This window comes from Carya illinoinensis, chromosome 5, assembly GCF_018687715.1.
Source record: "Carya illinoinensis cultivar Pawnee chromosome 5, C.illinoinensisPawnee_v1, whole genome shotgun sequence".
Taxonomy (NCBI): domain Eukaryota; kingdom Viridiplantae; phylum Streptophyta; class Magnoliopsida; order Fagales; family Juglandaceae; genus Carya; species Carya illinoinensis.
Window position 1 is genome coordinate 6,552,754 of NC_056756.1, and position 19,559 is coordinate 6,572,312.

Here is a 19,559-nt window from a genome sequence, read left to right on the forward strand (position 1 = left end):
CATATACCCTAACACTTTAAATGCATTGAATATATTAATTTCAATTTGAATAGTGTTAAATTCTAAATTAAATCAGATATCAATTTTAAATTAAAATTGTAAGATACATATCGTGGTTTTCAGACTCATTGACTTTTGAATACACACGTGATTTTCATCCTTATCACTATATTAATATCAGTTTTTAGTATTCTAAATAATACAATTTCTAACATGCTTGTGATATCTCGTATTTTTATGTATTTTAGTTAAATAATTATTTTATTTATTAGTAATATTAGTTCTCTTGTTTTAAAGTTAACATGATTTTCGTTATATTATTTTATGATTACTAAGTTATAAAATTAATTTTGAAATGATTTCTTGATATTAATTATTATTTAGTATGTAAATTTTTTTCTATTTTAATTTATTTCATTGTTGGGCTTTATTGTTTTATTTTATTAATTTTTAGTTGTAATATTTTTATTTGTCCTTTTTTCTATTTTTTTGTGTCTTTTTATTTTATTGGACTTGTATTTTTCATATAGAAGTTGTTTTTAGTGGGTTTTCTTTGTTTTGGGCCCAGTCCGTTTGGATTTGTGAAGCCCAGCCCGTGGGATTACTTTTAGCCCAATCCTCTTTTCATCAAATGGTGCCGTTTTGGTCATCCCTTAGGTTTTCTTCTTATTTTCTTCTTCTCCTACGCGTTGCTGCCCTCCTTCTTCCTCTTCTGGGTTTCGTCTCTTTTCTTTTGCAAATCAAAGTTGCCACACAAAAATTGAACCCACCAAAGCCTAGTTTTTTTTTGCCCTTTCTTCTATCTTCTTCTTACTCTTGTGCCCTCCTAGCTCTGAGATCCATCTCTCCGGCCCAAATTGCAAGCAATCTTCACCCTATATTTCCTCCATTCTCCCCATTGCATATGGACAGATTATAATCTTTGTACTCGGACCGACATGGTGGCCCCTCGGAAGAACATCTGGTCTAACTGTGGTTCTTGGATCAAAAGCTACCACTGAATACAGTCGTAGTGCCTCGCATAAGGCTACATGGAGATAAACTTGTCTATCCTGATCTTTTATACCAAAACACCCCCACCTTTTGTCATCTTTCACCAAAATAATCTCTTTCATCTCGTCCAGAATTTTTGTTTCTATTGATGGGTGCGTTGCAAGAAGCCAGAGAAACCAAGTGAGAGCCATACCCAAGATGTCGCTGCCTGCCGCCATGAGATTAAAGGCAATGTATGGACGCGTGAACAGAATGAAAGAAAAGTATCGCACGACATCGATCTCACCAATTTTACAAACGATGTTAAAGTAAAACAATAATTTTAATGGAAAAACAAGAATTTCCGTTAATGACCATTACATAGGTACTTTTTATATATAGAAGATATACACATCTAGACACTGAAAAAGAAAAAAAGGAGTTTAAAGCAAAGCATGCAGCATTAAGTGCCATTTGGATAGTGAGTACTTGAGATGAGATGAAATTTGAAAATTAAATAAAATATTATTAGAATATTATTTTTTAATATTATTGTTGTTTTTAGATTTAAAAAAGTTGAATTGCTTATTATATTTTGTGTGAGAATTTGAAAAAGTTATAAAAATGAGATGAGATGATCAAATGAAACAATTTCAATACTATCTAAATGTACGGAACCTTAAACGGAATGTTTTATTATATGATCAAGTTTATATAAAGAGTAATTCTACATACAATCGTGAAGTACTAAACACCGCGTAATCCTTTTGAAAAAGAATGAGGTTCACTATTAAAAAATTAATTTTTTTCATATAGGTCTCATGTTTTATTTACTTTTTTTAAAATAATTATGCGATAATTAAATAATTCACGGTTACAAATATCTTTTTTTATATATAAATCATCATAATCATGTGACGTACGGCTAGCTAGTTAGATTAAAACTGGTGGAACATGTCAAAATTAAACTAAAAAAAAAAAGACGTACACAATCTTCCTTAATTGGTAAAATAAGATATAAAGTCATTTTCAAGGCTAGATCTAACGACTACCTATCAGCTGCATGCATGCACTGACGATCGATCCGGCCATGTAATAACCAAAACCATATTCTTGTCAAGTACTCATGAATACATGAATTGGAGTACTCCATCCATGGCCAATGATATCGATCAGTAGTGCTATTAATAATTTAATAATGCATCCAACATCGATCGATCCAGCATGATGTTAATTATAATAAGATGAAGAATATCAGTGGGTACGTACGAGGTTAATTAACAAATCAGATCCACCCATGCACTCCTTTTTTATAGCTAGCTAGCTAGTAGCTTGATTCGTACGCGGTTTTGATATGTTATTGCAAGTTCTTACGTACGTGCATATATATATATATATATATATATATTAATTGAATTGGCCGGAGAAGATCTTAATACATATAATATATATATATATATGCTTGCATTCTAATTTGGATGACCGATTCCTTAATATATTGCCCAAGAATTTTTGGTATACGTGCAGCGCGCTTAGGACGCCTGCTTCTTGTTTTTTGTTTTCCCCTTAACATTAAGACAGTAACCGGGCTGTTAGAAAATTGTGCTTATGTAAAGATATATGTCCCGAAAAGTTTGCTAACAAACCAACAGATGAGGATAAGCTCAAGGAATACAAAACTATTTGTTGTGCCTCTAACCTGTCCGAAAATCACACAAAATAATTTTAAAATGGTTTAGCAAATTGCTTACGTCAACTGGAGCCTCTTTTATAAAATTTGTACAAGATTTATGAAAATCTACAAATTCTCAATTCTCTCACGTTCCTCATTCTCTTTCTTTTCTCTCCTCTCCACTGCCTACTCTGCAGATCAGAACTCTCCTATTTATAAGAGGAGTTCTCATCAATAAATTGCTAAATACGGTGCAGCAAATTGCTGCTAAAATTATGAGAGGCGCCTGAAAACGGTGCCTAACAAAACAATGCACCTTACGGTGCATGTGCAAATCATGCCACTTGGGTGGCTTTCAACAATCACCCCCTCCACCCAAGTGTGCCATACCAGACTATTTGCAAATTGATTCATTCTTCAAATGAATGCACATCTTTCTTTGACATGAGAGACTTCTACTATCTAGTATGCTCCATTGCACCCGAGGGTGCTCAGCAGTGTACAATACTGATCAAGTCCAAACAGTGTTGGAACTTGATTCCTGTGACGACCTTCGTCAACATATCTGCTGGATTATCTTCAGTGCCAATCTTCTGAAGTTTGATGTCATCTTCTTCTAATATTTCACGTACAAAGTGAAACCGGACATCTATATGTTTTGTTCGAGAGTGATAAACTTGATTCTTGGCCAAATGGATTGCACTTTGACTGTCACAGTAAACGGTAACATCTTGCTGCTCAAAGCCCAAATCTGTTACCAATCCCTGTAACCAAATGGCTTCTTTCACAGCTTCAGTTACAGCCATGTATTCAGCCTCAATTGATGATAGTGCAATTATTGACTGCAAAGTTTATCGCCAACTAACTGGTCCTCCAGCCATAGTGAACACATAACCAGTTGTCAATCGGCGTTTGTCAAGATCACCTACATAGTCTGAGTCAACATATCCAGTTACTAGACTATCTTCACTCTTCTCGAACCTCAAACCAACATCTACGATCCCAGCAATATACCGTAGAATCCACTTAGCCGCATGCCAATGAACCTTTCCAGGATTATGCATATAGCGACTAACTAAGCTAACGGCCTGGGAGATATCAGGTCGTGTACACACCATGGCATACATTAAGCTTCCAACAACACTTGCATATGGGACATTCCTCATGTAGTCCCGCTCTTCATCAGTTTTAGGAGACTGCAATGCACTGAGCTTGAAATATGAGGCCATAGGAGTACTCACCGACTTCGTCTTCGAGTCGATGTTGAAGCGTTGCAGTATTCTCTTTAGATACTGCTTCTGAGTAAGGTGAACTGTACCTTTCACCCTGTCTCTGCTGATCTTCATCCCCAGTATTCTTCGTGCTTCTCCCAGATCTTTCATTTCAAACCCATTACTTAACTGAGTTTTTAAACAATCTATCTCCCCCTTACTTTTACATGCAATTAACATATCATCTATATATAAAAGCAAATAAATGAAAGATCCATCTGCAAGTTTTCTGAAATATACACAATGATCGTATTGGCAACGAGTGTATTTCAGATCCATCATAAAGCGGTCAAACCGCTTATACCATTGCCGAGGTGACTGCTTCAAGCCGTAGAGAGACTTTTTCAGACTGCATACCTAATTTTCTTTGCCAGCTTCTTTGAATCTTTCTGGTTGAGACAGATAAATCTCCTCTTCCAGATCACCATGTAAGAAAGTTATCTTCACATCAAGCTATGCTAACTCAAGATCATATTTTGCAACCAAAGCTAGCAATATCTGAATGGATGAATGCTTCACAACAGGAGAGAATACTTCACTGTAGTCAATTCCCTCTGTCTGAGCGTAGCCCTTGGCTACCAACCTAGCTTTGTATCGCACTCCATTTTTAGCAGCTTGATCATCTTTCTGATTGAAGATCCATTTACAGCCAATTACCTTCTTTCCTTTTGGAAGCGGCACAAGCTCCCAATTCTGGTCCTGGTGAAGAGAATGCATCTCTTCATTCATCACCTTTGTCCATTCAACTTGTTCACTAGACTGTATGGCTTCTCTGTAAGTGGTTGGGATCTCACCCCCTTCAGTTGGTAATGCATATGTCACATAGTCTGCATAACGTGTTGGTACACGTTTCTCTCGTCTCGGTCTGTTGGTTGCTATTGATTCAGGTTGACATGGAGGTACTGTGACTGGATTATCAGTCTCATCTTGTCCATGCTTCTTTGAAGTAATAAACTCCACATTCTACGAATCATTTGATGTTTCGCCATCACTGCTGCCTTCACTGGAATCTTTATGCTTATGTGACTTAAGCATCTCAGATTCGTTGAATGTAACATCTCTACTGATGATTACCTTTTTGGACTTTATGCACCAGAGTCTATACCCTTTTACACCGATACTAAAGCCCAAGAATTTTGCTTTCTTGACTCTAGGATCAAGCTTACTTTCTTTAGCATGATAGTAAGCAGGACATCCAAAAATGTGTAAAAAGTCATAATCAGTAGCATGTCTACCTCTCCACATTTCAATGGGTGTCTTCCCATCATTGGCAGCTGCGGGTAGTCGGTTGATGAGGTGGCAGGCATATGTCACAGCTTCAGCCCAAAATTTCTTACTGAGTCCAGCATTCAGCAACATACATCGCACTTTCTCTAATAAAGTACGATTCATTCGTTCTGCCACACCGTTCTGCTGCGGTGTACCTCGTACTGTGAAGTGTCTGACAATTCCCTCTCTCCAGCATACTTCCATGAAGGGGTCTGAAGTGTACTCACCTCCATTATCAGATCTGAGCCGCTTGATTTTTCTGCCGGTTTGAGTCTCAACCATTTTCTTCCAATCAAGGAAGATTTTCAGCACTTCATCTTTATTCTTCATCGTATACACCCACACACGACGAGAATAATCATCAACAAAAGTTACAAACCAATGTTTACCTCCCAAAGATGCATTTTGGGTAGGTCCCCAAACATCAGAGTGCACATAGTCAAGAATTCCCTGTGTATTGTGTACTGCGGTTCCAAACTTGATCCGCCTCTACTTCCCCAATACACAGTGCTCACAGAAAGATAGTTTACCAGTCTTGGCACCTTTGAGTAAGCATTGCTTCACCAGTGTTTGCAAAGCTTTTTCTCCTGCGTGTCCCATACGTATATGCCAAAGACTGGTGGTGTCGGCATCAGTCTCATCTAGTTTCTCACAGCCTGTGGAAACTCTTCCATCAACAGTACTTCCCTGTAAGAAGTATAAGTTTCCTCGCCTTAACCCCTTCATTGCCACCTGAACTCCCATTAGTACTTTGAGAGTTCCGTCTTCATTGGCAATTCTGAATCCCTTTGAATCCAGAGATCCCAATGAGATGAGATTCTTCCGCAAGTCCGGAACATACTGAACTTCTGTTAGAATCTTGATGCTGCCATCGTGCAGCTTTAACCGAATGCTACCTATTCTCTGAGTCTTACAGGTACTGTCATTGTCCATAAGTACTGCTCCACCCTCAATCTTTGTGAAGTCAGTAAACTAGTCCCGATTGGGACACATATGATAGGTACATCCGGAATCCATAATCCATTCATCGGAATGACAAATGGATGATGAACTTATCAAGGAAAAATCTGAATCATCATTTTTGTCCACGACATTGGCTGTAGTGGGTTGATTCTGCTGTTATCCCTTCCGGTTTGGACAATCCTTCCTCCAGTGTCCTTTGTTGTGACAAAAGGAACACTCCTCTCTGGTGAGTTTTCTGCCGACTGATGAATCACGTGATGTGGCCCGGGTTTTCGAATGAAAACCGTTCTTCTTTCTGGGATACCTTGACTGTGGTCCCCCTCTTGCTATTAAAGCTTCACTTGATGTATCTTGATGTACCTGCTTATCCTTTTTTCGGTACTCATTGCTAATTAAAGAATTAGATACATCGTCAAAACTAATACTTTCCTTCCCATACAGTAGAGTAGTAATTAAATGCTCATATGTATCGGGCAAGGAATTTAACAAAAGTAAAGCTTTATCTTCATCTTCGATTTCAACATCTAAGTTTAACAAATCAACAAGAATTTGGTTGTAACTATTCAGATGTTCAGACATAGAAATACCTTCACGAAATTGGAATCTGAAGAGCTTCTTCTTCAAGTGCAAACGGCTCTCAATGCTCTTCTTCATGAACTTATCCTCCAATTTCTGTCAAAGTACCTTAGCATTTGTCTCTCTCATGACAAAATACTTTTGTTCTTTGGTAAGGCATAATCGGATTGTATACTACAAGCTTGAATATTAAGCTTCTTCCAACCCTGATCAGTCATATCATCTGGCTTTCCTCCCAACGCAATATCCAACTCTTGTTGGATCAACACGTCCATGACTTCACACTGCCACATGCCGAAGTTGCTTGTTCCATCAAACTTTTCAACTTCAAACTTGGCATTTGACATAGTGGACCGACGTTCTGAGCTACTGGCATATTCAGAGCTCCTGTCTCTTCCAGATCCTTCCATTTGAATTTAGAAAATTTAGACTCAAAATTTCAAAATTCTAACCATACGGATGAGTCTGGAACGATCCAAATAGTTGAAAAACACTATTTGATTGCTGAAATCGGACTCCGAATGACTTAGATCAAGCCGAAAATGGATCTGAAAAATGGACGGTTCTGATCTGTCTGGCGCGTGGGATACACGCGCTGCACAGTGCACGTGGGCAGCGAGTAGGCACGTGTATTACACGCGCTACAGTACCTTCTGCGCGTGGGGGAGAGTGAGGCGCGTGGAGTACACGCGCCGAACCTCTGTAGGGCGTGTGGGGGCGCGTGAGGCGCGTGTCCATCACGCGTCTTCAACCTTCGGAGCGCGTGGGGGCGCGTGGGCGCATGTGGCTCAATCGTCTTCTTCTTCCGATGCGCATGGGGGCGCGTGGATGACAGCAGATGCACACGCTGACCTTCTAGGGGTTTGTGTGGGCTCGTCCGACCTCCGTTTTCGATGCCGTTTGTGGCAACGGATTCGTCTCGATGCGAGGAACACCCTGGAGTTGTCAAAAATTGATTTTGAGCAACTTGAATTTTCAGACAGTTCGAACCAGAGCTCTGATACCAATTGTTGTGCCTCTAACCTGTCCGAAAATCAAACAAAACAATTTTAAAGTGGTTCAGCAAATTGTTTACGTCTACTGGAGCCTCTTTTATAGAATTTGTACAAGATTTATGAAAATCTACAAATTCTCAATTCTCTCACGTTCCTCTTTCTCTTTCTTTTCTCTCATCTCCACTGCCTACTCTGCAGATCAGAACTCTCCTATTTATAGGAGGAGTTCTCCTCAATAAGTTGCTAAATAAAGTGCAGTAAATTGCTGCTAAAATTATGGGAGGCGCCTGAAAACGGTGCCTAACAAAACAATGCACCTTACGGTGCATGTGCAAATCATGCCACTTGGGTGGCTTTCAACACTATTGCTGTTACTTAACTTATTCTCTGTTATGTTTTTTTTATCTTCTGTTATTTATTCAAATATTTAGTTACATGTAGTTATCTTCATTTATTTGTATGATGTGATTCAAAACTGTGTAATCATCTATATATACAATCAATACACGATATATCCCTGGTATCAATTGAACCAGCTTTATATTTCAAAGTTTAACTATGGGCTCAAATGTAATAATGTATTGTACGCTAGCTTTCTAATGCAACAGACGTGTTTATGGTGATTTAGATTGTTGAAGTATTTTCCCCGATCGAGCAGGTAAAAGGGCGACAACACAACCTAACGTATATCATGTTAATTCTAATTTTTTTCTCCACCTTTTATTTTTGGATAATTATCGGACGGACAACGTTAGCAGAAGCAAAGACTTTGGTCTCTAAATGAACAAAAAAACAATAAACCAAGCTAACCTCCCTTTCTACGTACCTCTCATTTTCTCTAATTTTTTCCTAGCCTCTAAAGTCATCATGCAATCTTAGACGTACAAACACCAAAGTTTCCCTGAGAGGCTACATGCATGGTCAAGTGCTTTATGGTGAGAAAAAATGGCAACTACCATTCCCACTTGTCAGTCCTGCCAACTTATTTTGATCAATGGGAAATGTGTCCATTCATATATTTTTATTTTTTATTTATTTTATTTTATTAATGATCAAGAAAGTAACTAATAACTATTAGTAAATTTAAATTTTTTTTTATTTATTTTTTAATAGTTAAGGATATTTAAAAAATCATTAAAGAGAAATAATAATAAAAAAATAAAAAATAAAAACTCATTTATAATAATGTTTACATTGGATAGTCACGGCCTTGACGTTATCCTTTAATGGATATGATGTGATGTTGCAGATAGGCAAAAGGAGGAAAGGATAAAAGCGAGAAGGTACGGATGTCAATTACTTTAGAAGGGAGTTAAATTGAGATCATTATTTTTTTTTTTTTTTTGAGAAACAAATTGAGATCATTATGAACCGATGGATGTACGTTGGACTTTTGAATATCATCGCAAGTAGTAGATAGGCTCATTCCGAATCCACGTACTTTGGGTATCATTGTGATCATGACTATATATTTCTTTTTTATTTCTAAAAAATTTATTTTTGTGGAAGAGAACGTCATGATCACTAGAATTAAGCTGGAAGTGACGATCATATGATAAGTACGCAGTTAATGTTGGTTACAGGAAACCATGCATTAAATAATATTATAAATCTAACAAACACGAAAGAGTATTAATTAGTTATTTATATATATCCACCGACAAAATTAACTTTATCTGGTATGCATATTATATAATTAAATAATAATAATTGTTTTATGAGATTAGAAGAAATTAAACAATTTTTTCAGAGCATGATCGATCTGTGTGCTGATTATAAGCACATTTAAATTTCTCCTGCTGTACGTGGAAGTAGTACGTAGTACTACATGATCTGCATTTTCCTTCCTAGTTAGATCGATGCTGATCAAAATCATCAGACAATACTATTTCATGTACTATGTATATATATACATGTAGCTAGCGTCCATGTACATAATACATTTGATTTTGATTTGGCCAAAACAACACGTTAGAAGTATTGCATGCAGAAGTAGTACGTGATCAATTAGAAAATGGTCGAACTGTGGTTGCGGTTTTCAACATGATCATGTGTGTAGTGGTTGGAGAAAGATATGCAACGATTCTCCCCTCAAATAAAAGTCTAATAATCTTACCGTGCAAGGAAAATGGTTCAGTGGCTTTTCCCTCTATAAATAGATCGCATGTTTCCATATTGCAACGTATCTCTCTCAACCCTCAGTACCCAACCAATACTACTACACAGATTTTTTTACTAAAAGTTAGAGACAGCCTCCAACATGATGAAAGGTAGTGTTCTCATGTACCAGGTTGCAACCGTGGCCTTGTTGGCCTTGGCTTGCTCTCTCGCCTTTGCCTATGATCCTAGTCCTCTTCAGGACTTCTGTGTTGCACTCGACAAGTACGATTCTGCTGGTATGAACATATTCTTATTATTACGTACTTTCTTTTGGGGATATTCATTTAATTTAAAGCATCTTTACTGATTTCCTCATCATCTGTAATTATGTTTGGAGGTCATGATATTAAGAGAATAACATATCATCAAGTATATATGATGGAAATGTACTAATCCTTTTATGTAGTAACGAACTTTTCTTTTATGCATACAGTATTTGTGAATGGAAAGTTCTGCAAGGATCCAAAGGATGTCAAAGCCGAAGACTTCTTCTTCTCGGGGCTAAATGTTGCCGCAGACACCTCAGGTCAACTAGGGTCGAATGCCACCAACGTTTTTGTGGATCAATTACCAGGCCTCAACACTCTAGGCATATCCATGGCTCGTGTTGACTATGCACCATATGGCGTGAATCCTCCACACACACATCCTCGTGGCACCGAGCTTTTTATAGTCTTAGAGGGTACTCTATTAGCTGGCTTTGTCACCTCTAACCAAGCAGATGGAACAAACCGCCTCTTCACCAAAGTGCTAAATGCCGGAGATGTCACTGTATTCCCAATTGGTCTCATTCACTTCCAGATTAATATTGGAAAATCCAAAGCCATTGCCTTAGCTGGTTTTAACAGCCAAAATCCGGGGGTTATCACCATAGCCAATGCAGTCTTTGGATCTGAGCCTCCTATCAATCCTGATGTTCTCACCAAGGCCTTCCAAGTAGACAAGAATATAATTGAATATCTTCAGAAACAATTCGGAAAATAGAAATATATAATATAATAACCATGCTAATGAACCATTAAACCGTTCGAATAAACTGAAAGTTTTCATATATGTTTCCTTTATTGTAATATCATTTGAATAATTATAATGAAATAAGATGGTTCATTGTGTATTCTCTCATTTCCTTAATTTCTCTACTTGCATTCAAGTTCATGCAGTAATTCTGAGGGAATTATAAAATTACACGTTGTAGTAAATAATTACTTGTTCCGGTGGATCTTGCTAACAATATATATATATATATATATATATATATATATATATATATATATATATATATATATATATATATTCAAGATCTTATTCCTGTCTAGACATGATTTCGATTGCTTATAGATCGTTGTTTCTTAGCTAGTAGCTATATTCCTTAATTTTAGTGAATTACAAACAAAAAAAATATGTTGAATTAATGAGTCATGATTTTAAGCCACCACTGGAGAAGAAAGTAGGCGAGTACGCGGATTCCTTCCTCCTAGAGACAATATGTCCTATATATAAGGTGACAATAACATTACCCCCCCAAAAAACACAAAAATAAAAATAAAAAAAACTATGGAGCCAAGGGTACTTACTGTTCGCTAAACTACGAGTCGGTGGCCGTTCTCGTGGCTAGCTAACGTGAACTACTTACTCCTATATATGTGTTGGAATTCTACAGCAATTACCTAAGAAGTAAGAACAATGTACACAAAGGGTCGAAGCAAGTTAGCAAGAAAAGGTTTAATCAGAAATAGTAGAATTGCACATTAAATATTGCATGCACAGGTCCGTTACATCAATTTGGTTTGTTTTAGTTTGGCTCTTGTATTAGACAAATGCAAAAATAAAGAAAGAAAATATGAAGAGGGTAGTCGTCTGAAGAATCCTCTAACCAATTTGCAGCCATATCTACAAGATTAAGAGTTTGTTCGGATAGTGATATGAGATGAGACAGTTTTAGATGAAACTTGAAAATTAAATAAAATATTGTTAGAATATTATTTTTTAATATTATTATTATTTTGAAATTTGAAAATTTTGAATTATTTATTATATTTTATGTAAAAATTTAAAAAAATTATAAAGATGAGATCAAATAAGATTGTTTCTGAATCCAAACAGCTCATAAACAGTTGGTTCACATATTTCTACAGAATAAATTAGAAGGCCTTAGAAATTTTAATCCATTTTCCTCTAGCAAACATGGAGACCTGCCCAGTAAAGCATTCCAGAGAATTATTTCCTAGTAATATTAATTCAGAAAAAGATTAGAAGTGACTAACACATGGCCAGGATTAAATGAGTTTTGAATAATTAGAGAGTTTCTTAACTAGATCTTATATATTTAATTTTGGAATATAAATAATAAACTGTTAAAGCGAAGTTAAATTGGATGAAGACACTCGGCCTAAAAATCAAAGAGATGTAATTTTAAGCTGACTTGATGATAACAATTATTTTCTAGAGAACTATTTTTTTTTTTTATCACAAACAATAATCAATACGATAGTTTATCATGAGGCTCTCTTTTCTGTATTTTTTTTTTTTTTTTTGTACTAAAAAAAATAAAGAAAACATTCCAGATAATTTTTTTTTTTTTTTTATTGTTAGACTTTAATTATTTTATTTTATTAATAATTAGTTATATTGTTTTTATTTATTTTTATTGTACTTTTCTCTTCGTTGGAACTTCCTATTTTTGGTTTCGGCTTTCCGCTGTTTCATTTCCCTTCAATTTGGGCTCAAGCCCATTGGGATTGCAGCCCAGCCCGTTCACCTCTAATTTTCTGCATTATTTTTATAGCTTCTTCTCCTGCAGCAGACCGGCTCCTTCTTCCTTCTTTGTGACACCGAATCCTTCACATTTTCGTGTGGTTAGCTTGCTTTAATTTCATCTTATTATTTTGTTTCAGTTTGATGTAAACCGAACCCTCTCTCTCTCATTCTTCTACATTTTATTTCATGGTTTTTCTCCATTGTTGCAGGTCTGGCCAAGCTTCTTTGTGTGTCTCATTCCTCTTCTTTATTCCTTGTTTATTTTATGATATTGTGTTGTAAAACTCCTATTTTCTTCTTGGGTTGATCACGAATTTATGCTCTGTTTTTATACCCGGAAATGCTCTGTTTTTCTTGGTCATTTTGTGTCCGGTTTTTCCTCTCTTTATCTCTATAATTTTCGTGTACAAGATTTTGGGTAAAACCTTGTGATTTTCGGGTGTTCTTGGACTCAAACCGTGCCCGTTTTTCAGCCAACCCGTGCCCTTGTTTTTTATCCCAAGTCGTGAACGTTGAGTTGGGTTTTGGGTTGGTTATTTCCTCTACCGTAAGCCTCATATTCCAGCCACGATATTCTGATTTTATCCTAGCAAATCAGCCCCTTTTATTTCGAAAATTTCAGCTTCAATTACCTTGTTTTCGAAACCCATTTCAGTCCCAAAAATTGAAATTTTTGGTGATTTATTTTTAAGCTCACTTTTGTAGTTAATCAGGTATTTGATCTTCTAGAATTATTGCCATTAAAAGCACTGTAAGTATTTTTTCCGGACAACTCGTGATTCAAATATATTTATGCTTTAACAAATATTTTTGTGGATTGGTTTGTAGTGTTAGACTCAGTCCAAGGAGTTTGAGGGTTGGTTGGAATTGGGGAAGGAATTGTTTGTTTGTTTGTTTGTTTGGTTGATATTGGGATTTGCTAGATTATTTTGTGACTTGTAGCATGCACTGCATGGTGCACGCATGATCATGTTTTGTAAAATGAAAATTAAATTTTTTGCGTAGTTTATGTATATTCATGAGTATGAATGGAAAATTGGGTTTTCGTGTAAAAGTGGATTTTTGGGTACGTATGTATCACAACCCCAAACCGAGATGAGACATTATCTCAGTAGAGCTCCTCTAGTTATTCGAGAGCGTAATTTACTGAGTGATGTTCCTTGGGTTGTCGTTGGGCGACAACGGGATTGGACGAGATAGTAACGCTCTCGTGCCGACTATGTGGCCCCTTTGCTGGCGGAGGCTAGAAGATACTTGGCTACGAACGCACTGGTCGCGGAACTGGGCGTCACTCGTTACGAAATCACATGCATGGTCGTTATCCATAGTGTGACGAAGGGAGTCAGGGTGTGCGGATCGCCCCAATGGAAGACCATAGTGCATACGGTTAAGAAAATTAGATATTGGTTTTGATAATTGATATTGGGCCATTTTCGGAAAAAAATACGAGATTGGATTTCCGAGCCAAATGATATTTTTTGCGTGCGTGAAAAATTATTCTTTTCGGAGAAATGATGATTTTTTTGGGTCTCATGCATATAGTATCATATTTATGAATTTTGTTATTGCATAAATATATTTTTATCTCAATGTTTGTTTGGTTATTACTTACTTGCGGTATCGTAAATTTTGATGCAGATGATAAGGAGGCCGAGCCTAAGAATGCGGCTTCGCGGGAGGATTGATTGGGTGCCTCTTACTTGTACATGTTAGAAATTATTTTTTCCTTCTTTTAAATTATATATTTTGATTAACGACTTTGTTATTGAAAAGTTGTAATATTTTTGGTATGCTTATTTTTAAGCGAGATTTGTATTTAAACAATTATGATACTTAGTTATCGACTTAATTTATTTCGTTGCATTGTTTTTATTGTACACTTTTGCTTGTACGCACACTTGGCACTTAGCGATGGAATGTGTGACCCGTATTATCATCATCCTGGACGCCTCGAATTTTACGTGTCCGTACGTAGGAAGTTGGGGGGCGTTACAAAAGGTAGTGCCTAATTTTTCGGTACAATGTGTAACTTAAAAAACATAGCAAAAAAATAAATTGAACAAAATTCACTTTTTAAATGACATGCACAACCAGCATTGAGATTAGGGCTGAGCAACCGGGTACCGGACCGGGTATACCCGGCCCGGAACCCGGATTCCAAATCCGGGCCGAAATCCGGCCCGGATATACCCGGGTTATGACCCGAGCTGGAACCCGGATTGATCCAGGTTTTCACAACCCGGAAATCCGGGTTCCGGCCTCTACCCGGTTTTTTTTTTTTTTTTTTTTAAGCCTATATTATTAAACTTTTTTTCAGAAAAAATGTATTGTGGCACTCTCTTTATTTTTCAGATCTTTGCACATAATGTTCCTTCAAAATTCACTTCAATGCTTCCCAAATTCAAGGTTGTCATGCAGAAAATTCATACACCAAAAAACCAAAAAAGAAACGCTACTGCCCAGTTAGGAAGTAACGCCAGAAAATTCACTTCAATGCTTCCCAAATTCAAAATGCACTCACTGCCCAGTTAGGAAGTAACACCAGCACTCACTGCCCACTTAACAAATACAACTACAACCTTGCTCAATTAAATTCATACACCAAAAAAGTCAATCCAGTGAAGCCTCAAAGGCTATGGTTCTATCAATATGCAGAACCAGGTCTTCAAATATCTGAGATATGGTCCTCAAAGGCTATGGTTCTTCCATCTGTTAAAGTTACAAAAAAAAAAAAAAAAAAAAATCAGGAAATTAAAACACAAGTATGACAGAGAAACTCTTGAAACTCAAAAGGAGGTGAGTTTGAAGGCATAACAACTAATTATTTAGTTGGAAAAATCAGTTGGTTAATTGTAACCAAAATGAGTTGGTATTCTAAATCCAAAAAAATCAAACTGAAAATTTGGCAAATAAAGAAAGGCTTCAGGTTCAAGAAACAGGTAACCAAACCAACCTCCCAATCTTTTACCGATCTAGCAAAATGTTAATCCAACTGAGTAACTCCATTTTGAAGTTACATATGATCCGCCAATTACTTCCTTACAACATGCAATACTACACAAATCTAGAAGATACATCTTCAGAGGTCAATCCCTACAGTACACAAGATAAAAAAAAATATGTTGGCAAAAAATACGTAGCCTTATAAGAAGCACCCAAATACTTCATAGGCAAAGAACAAACTTTACAGCCAAGAATACAGGCCAAGATTTCCGCATCACCAGCTGGAACAATATCATATTTTGCCAAATCAATATCCAAATCTAATAGCACTTCAAAACATAAGAAAAGGCATCACAAGTTTCACGGTTGTTCGATTTGTGTCACCAAAAATCAAAGTATCATTGGCAAAAAACGAATGGGACAGCAACGACCCTTCACTATCCCTCGACCCCACCAAAAAACAACAATCCCCTATCCATTGTAGCTTTCATCATTCTACTCCATGTCTCCGTAACAACCACAAACAACAATGGCAATCACGGATATCCTTATCCACTACTGGGTAAACTTCACCGACACGGCACTTCTACCCCGCAGTCCTATAACCAATAAAAAAGACTCCATTCTAATGCACCCAAAAAAAAAAAAATACTGAACCCAACAAAATATTACCGATTCATGAAACACCTATCAGAAGAATCGCAAGAAAACAAAAGACAAAAAGCATTACGCATACCTCTCCGCTCGAGAATTACGTTTCTCTTCCTCGGTGAGTTGTAAAGTTATACCAAACCGCTCGGCTCGACGACGGGATGACGGCGACGACGGGATGACGGCGATGAGTGGATGACGGCGACGACTGGATGAGGCTAGGGTTTCGGGAAAATTCGTTGAGAGAGAGAGAGAGAGAGAGAGAGAGAGAGAGAGAGAGAGAGAGAGAGAGAGAGAGAGAGAGAGAGAGAGAGAGAGAGAGAGAGATTGGGGGGGCGAATCGGGATGTTGCAGCCTGTTGGGGTATATAACCCAGTGCCAAAACGGCGTCGTTTTGGCACTGGGTTTGGGTTTTAAAAAAACCCGGGTACTGGATTTAACACCCGGGTACCAGGTTTTAAATCCGGTACCCGGACCGGGTACACCCGGGTTTTAGAAACCGGGTACCAGCCCAGGTGTTTTCCGGGCCGGTGCCCGTAACCGGAACCCGGTTATCCGGGTTCCGGACCGGGCCGGAAAAAAATCCGGCCCGGTTGCCCAGCCCTAATTGAGATGCCGGCAGCTCACATAAATTCTACATCTTCATGTCGTTCCAGGACAATGGTGGCAAGAGCAAGTCTATACGATGAGGATCTTAGATTCCTAACCAGAACATAGATCTCCTTCCTCCGCTTTGTGGACATGTTCTTCCACTGCTCCTCTCTAAGATGAGCAAGTAAGACTGCCTCGCATAAGCCTCTGCTGCTGGCTTCTTGCTGCACACAATTCGGACCGGATATTGTTATTATGAAAACATAATAAAGTGGAAGACAATTACAAGTACACAGTTGTATATTTTGTAGAAAAATATGCATATACTCACCACCCTCGAACAAATCCAGATGTCATAAAGCCGATCGGCCACCGGTGAACTTCCTTTGCAACATCTTCTGGTATGTGGAGTTCCCACTTAGCAGAAGATTGCTCTTTGAAATATGATCTGACAGCAGATTGAGGCATTTGAAGTCCACCCTTGTCATTCCCCTGCCTGCGCAATAACAAAAGTAAAAATACTTTCAACATAATAATTATGACTGGAACCATACCGGGCAAAATATAATTTATTTACACATACCAGGTAGATACACTAAGCGAAGAAAACTTGTCATTAACAAATCATATTAAACGAAGTTTGCATTATGTAGATGAGCATCCTGATGGCACATAGGCATAACTCAACATATCTTTACAACTTTTCAGACAAAATCTTGCCCTTATAATTATCCAGGCATACGCATTTCATCAAATTGCTCTCCCACCCATGAAGCCTCCAATGTACAAAGGGAGACATAGTCACATGAAAAATTGTTTGAGAACTCTGGCAAAAATTTATCCATGATTCTTGCACATTAGAACCTCACTATTTTCCAATTCAAACGATCAATTTTGAAATTTAAATGACACCTTTTTTTATGGTAATAACTTATTAAACTAAAAAAGAGAAGTTTCAAGAATTAACTACCTTGAAATAAACAATGATACATCCGTAAGTTGAGGTGCACCCACAACTGCTCCCTCTTCAAAACCTTCCTTGTAAGCATGGAGAAGAACTCTAACAAAACATAGTTTACGATCATAAATAGATTGGGTAACTTCCTTTAGGCTGAGGCCAAACATGCTTTCATCCTTCATTAACTTAAAAATGCTCGTCTTGTGGTCCGGTAGTTGAGGAAATAGAAGCAAATGATCACCTTGGATTTCTCTCAAGAAATCAGTCAGCACAAAGCACGTCCTTGCTACCATTCCGTCAAATGCATTGCTATGATGAACAAATACCGAGCTAGCACAATTTCCAGAATTAGAGATGGCAATGAATTCCCATTAGTGATATCTTCCTCATTATAAGTTTCCCTATTTCCAACTCTTCTGGGTCCTTTGTTCAAAGCAAGCCGAATGGTGTCCCATGGAGGTGGAATGGGAACTTTCCAAGGCCTGACATCAGGAGGACAACGTTCTGCTTTTTTAGTAGACGCAACATTTTCTGTTGCCATAAAACATGAGTATGCATTGCAATCAGGAAAATCGATAGGCAAAAATGGCAACTCCATCTGCAAGAGAAAGAAGATTACTATCAATGGTTTATAACCCGGTACTGAACACTATAGTTGAAAGGTTCAAGAAGACTTGCTTCACATGCAATCCAGTGCTTCTCTCTCAAACCTATTGCATGAGCCCCCTTAGAGACGACAGGAGCCCAAAAGGCCTTGACCCAACTCAAGGGGAGCACAATGGACCACCTAAAAGAAAATAAAACAAAAACATAAGAGGTATCATATATAGATAAATAAATAATAATTAAAAAAAAAAAACAGTAGTTAAAATATTTCGAGCACATCAAAAAAATATTTTTAATCATGTTAGGATGCATCAAACAAATGATACGAATAACAATAAATAACCTTGCATTCAATCTGGCTAGTCATAATGCTTTTCGTCATGTAAAAAATTAATGATGGATACAATATTTTTATATTCATAAAAATAAGTTTTCACAGGTGAAAGGCTGAGTGCATGCTGAATCAGCTGATGAAAAGGCCAATCACAGAAACTAAGGATCTTAAACTTGAATTGCTTTTCATATTGGCCTTTTCCACATTTTAAGTATGGGCACGCCAAATTTTTTAATTAAAACAGAAATTTCATAGATAACTGATCATTTTACACTGATGATGCACACAGACTTGTTACAAACTTGTAAGTTAACACCCGCAGTCAAGCACATGTTAAATGTAGAGTCAAGGATCAAGCATAAGATTTTGTGATGCAATTTTATTCTAGTAACACAAAGATGGAGACTTTACTAGGAAAAAAGGAATTACCCGATAAACAAGCCCTTTTGGTCATTATTTTTCAAAAGCATAATAGGACAGGATCTTGAGCACCGCACCTTGGTTGGAGTGTTCAACGTCCCAGAATTTGGAGCAACAAGACAAAAGTTTTCCATCCGTACTCTATGCTTTTCCATGCACAACATACTCTCTTCCAAAGGGGGACTTACTCCACTGCTACTCTCCCATAAATCGTTATTATGAATAATGCCATTTTCTTCAGCTTTTGACCAAAATGCTAAGAGCAACTCCCTGTTCTTGTCTACTATTCTTGCTGATGCAGCATGCTCTTTAGCTTCAGCTGTTGGTACACTGGGCATACCAGTAGAATGTGACTTGGGAACATCTGCAGTTCCTGTCTCAGACACCATGCGAGGATCCCAGACTCTAAGTGACAAAATTG

The 19,559-nt window shown here is 37.3% G+C and overlaps 2 protein-coding genes and 1 long non-coding RNA gene across 4 annotated transcripts; 1 reads left to right on the forward strand and 2 right to left on the reverse strand.

Moving 5' to 3' along the window:
- The first annotated feature begins 9,894 nt into the window (after positions 1-9,894).
- Positions 9,895-10,992, forward strand: LOC122311861 (germin-like protein subfamily 1 member 13). The gene is made up of 2 exons (XM_043126624.1): positions 9,895-10,114; positions 10,312-10,992. Exons 1-2 carry the CDS (start codon positions 9,979-9,981, stop codon positions 10,860-10,862), a joined length of 687 nt encoding a protein of 228 aa, XP_042982558.1. The 5' UTR covers positions 9,895-9,978; the 3' UTR covers positions 10,863-10,992.
- Positions 10,993-15,003: 4,011 nt separating this feature from the next.
- Positions 15,004-17,882, reverse strand: LOC122311866. Of its 2 annotated transcripts, XR_006242892.1 has the most exons (5): positions 17,791-17,882; positions 17,152-17,316; positions 16,315-17,044; positions 15,589-15,728; positions 15,004-15,344 (listed from the first exon to the last, which is right to left on the reverse strand). It is a non-coding gene; the product is annotated as an uncharacterized LOC122311866 (long non-coding RNA). The 2 variants fall into 2 exon arrangements; XR_006242891.1 differs by lacking the exon at positions 15,589-15,728.
- Positions 17,883-17,888: 6 nt separating this feature from the next.
- Positions 17,889-19,527, reverse strand: LOC122311858 (ribonucleases P/MRP protein subunit POP1-like). The gene is made up of 3 exons (XM_043126621.1): positions 19,148-19,527; positions 18,457-18,565; positions 17,889-18,376 (listed from the first exon to the last, which is right to left on the reverse strand). Exons 1-3 carry the CDS (start codon positions 19,525-19,527, stop codon positions 18,065-18,067), a joined length of 801 nt encoding a protein of 266 aa, XP_042982555.1. The 3' UTR covers positions 17,889-18,064.
- Positions 19,528-19,559: the final 32 nt, after the last annotated feature.

Bases quoted from the DNA above. Each gene is read 5' to 3' on its own strand.
- LOC122311858 (XM_043126621.1), bottom strand. From the start codon at position 19,527: ATGGTGTCTGAGACAGGAACTGCAGATGTTCCCAAGTCACATTCTACT. The intron at 18,566-19,147 runs GTAATTCCTTTT...ATTTTCTTTTAG, and splicing joins CAAAAGGGCTTGTTTATCGG to GTGGTCCATTGTGCTCCCCT. The intron at 18,377-18,456 runs GCAAGTCTTCTT...TTTCTCTTGCAG, and splicing joins AGCACTGGATTGCATGTGAA to ATGGAGTTGCCATTTTTGCC.
- LOC122311861 (XM_043126624.1), top strand. From the start codon at position 9,979: ATGATGAAAGGTAGTGTTCTCATGTACCAGGTTGCAACCGTGGCCTTG. The intron at 10,115-10,311 runs GTATGAACATAT...TTATGCATACAG, and splicing joins CGACAAGTACGATTCTGCTG to TATTTGTGAATGGAAAGTTC.